This window comes from Dipodomys ordii, unplaced genomic scaffold, assembly GCF_000151885.1.
Source record: "Dipodomys ordii isolate 6190 unplaced genomic scaffold, Dord_2.0 Scaffold53, whole genome shotgun sequence".
NCBI lineage: Eukaryota > Metazoa > Chordata > Mammalia > Rodentia > Heteromyidae > Dipodomys > Dipodomys ordii.
This window is the reverse complement of record NW_012267269.1, coordinates 6,849,195-6,851,565: the sequence shown is the minus strand read 5'-3', so window position 1 is coordinate 6,851,565 and position 2,371 is coordinate 6,849,195. Positions and strand designations below refer to the sequence as shown.

At 40.2% G+C, this 2,371-nt stretch overlaps 1 protein-coding gene across 1 annotated transcript; it reads right to left on the bottom strand.

Annotated features, from left to right (window-relative positions):
* Positions 1-1,635: 1,635 nt before the first annotated feature.
* LOC105988978 (interferon alpha-2-like) lies at positions 1,636-2,154 on the bottom strand. The gene has a single exon (XM_013020767.1). The coding sequence runs from the start codon at positions 2,152-2,154 to the stop codon at positions 1,636-1,638; it is 519 nt and encodes a 172-aa protein (XP_012876221.1).
* Between the last annotated feature and the right edge of the window lie 217 nt (positions 2,155-2,371).

Genomic DNA, 2,371 nt, shown 5'->3' with positions numbered 1-2,371 from the left:
TTTCTCCACCTTCCAGATTAGCTCAGACTCTTGTTACTTAGTTGACCTCTGGATTAATTTCTAGGATATATCTCTATAGTAACATATTTGTATATACTACCTATATTGTGGCTTTATACATAAAAATGTAAATGCTGGGTTACAATGACAATAAGTTTAAGCCGAAAGTTTACTTCAAAAGCCACTGATATGTAAGTTTACTTTATGAAGGTTCTTTTCCTGTCTTTTACTAGAATTCATATATTTAAAATTGTGACTTTTTATACATATATTTTGTTTACAGTGACTTTTAGAGTAATATGCACTTATTTTTAGGACTTTATATACACAATGTAAACAATATAAAATATATAGTATTCAAAATTCTATTAAAATCCATAAATATTTTTGAAAATTATGATGGACTCTTTTACCATTTAACTGTGCATATTTTCCATCACTGGCTCCAATTCTTCCTATTTAACTTGAGACCAATATTTCCACTCCCAAGGAGATTGAAGATGTACTGAAGTTGCTTTTACTATTTTTGCACTGAAAAATATCTCTTTTCTTGCCCCTTCAGCATCTCCTGTTATTTGGTATTTAAAGGCAAGAGGCCAGGAGTTTGGAACTAGGAATACAAACCAGGTTTCCTCCCAACATTAGAAGGACACAACCTGAATTCTACAACATGGTTTAGGAATCCACATTCTCTTGGCCACTTTTTGGCAATATGTAATTGTGGTTGCACTTTAAGTGTCTCTTCAAACAGTCAATGATCCCTTGAATTTTGATAAATACAATATCCTCAAATTTGAATTATTGGTGGGGAAATTTAAATGCTGTTTCTGGAGCAAGAAAATTGATTTCATTTCTTCTTAAAATGACTTTAGTACTAATAATATAAAAATGAAGAACATTCTCATGCAAACAGCTTTCTTTTTGTTTGCATATGAATTAAATTGACTTTTTTCCCACAGCCTCTTTTTCTTGGTATTATTAGAGAATAAATTCAGGTCATTTTAATAGGTATGGAAATGATATTTGCGGCACACCATTGGCTCCTCAACACTCTACCAAATGATTCACCACACCATATTCTTTCCAAGTGAGAAGAATAGTGTCAAGTGCCATAGAAGCACTTGTATGTATAAGGGGAAGATGTCAAGCCAATAGCATTCTGGTCTCCACATATTACTTGGAGGAGAGAACAACCAGCAAGTCAGCTGATGAGGAATCTCTGCATTGAGCACTTCCATCCAGGAATGATGAGTTTGTTCTATTACCTAATTATTGATAGGTTTTTTTGTTATTGTTCCTTCTTACTAAGATAATATCACGATAAAGGAAAGAAGCCTTCTGTTGTGGAGTCTTTCATAGAAAAAATATATGTGAAATTAGGAAATGGTTGATACCAAAGCAGAATTTAAACAAATAAATACAAGTTCTATTTTCCAACACTCTTTATCTAAGAATACAAACATATTCTCTCATGAACCATTTTAATAATTTGTAACGCATAATTTACAGCATACTTTAACAAACTAGTGGGTTTTATCAAATATTTTTCAAGTAGTGAAAATATATGAGTTGAGGTTCTATTTGGGCTTAGGATAAAATGAATTTGCTCCAGAACCGCGCATATAGCTTTGTTCTCTAGTTGCTGACTTCTGTGTGAAAATCGCTGATGTGGGAAAGGGACTTTCGCACGTCCTCTCTGACAATCTCCCAAGCACAAGAGCTGTATTGCTCTTTCTGCAGGTAACAAAAGCGACTCCTGAAATACTTGAGCAGAGCGAGTCTTGGCTGAGTACAAAACACAGGTTCTTCCCTTGACTTGACCAGTGGTTCCAGACTCTCAGCAAGCCTGGAGAGTAGTTCCTTCAGGACCTGCGTGTCCCAGGCAGCACGGGCTTCCTGAGTCTTGAAGAGGTTGAAGATGTGCTGGAGCATCAGCTGGTTCACACAGGTGGCTTCTGTCTTCTGGATTGTAAGCCTGAATTCAGGTCTGTTGTCATCCAGGCATTTGTGAGAGGGGGTCATTTGCAGCTGTACTAGCAGGCGAAGGATTTCCTTGAGTTGGTGGCCAGGGCTCCAGGGGACTGGGCTGCCTGGTGAGCAGGCAGGGCTGGAGCAGAGCATCAGGGCTGTCAGGAGGAGGTGGGGCTGGACCATTGCGGGTGGGGTGGTTCACTATCCGGCCTGTAGGGGGCTCGGGCACAGCGCTGTGATGGATGGACACAAGGGGGCGCGCCGGGGCTGTGGGCGTCCGCGGGGCAGCGTGGCGGTGGGCGGGCATGCCGGGTTGGTGCTGAGCTGATCTTTAATAGTGCAGGGAGTGGAATTCGCCATCCAGCTGCGCTAGCGCTGCGTGCGCAGAAGGGCGCGCGGG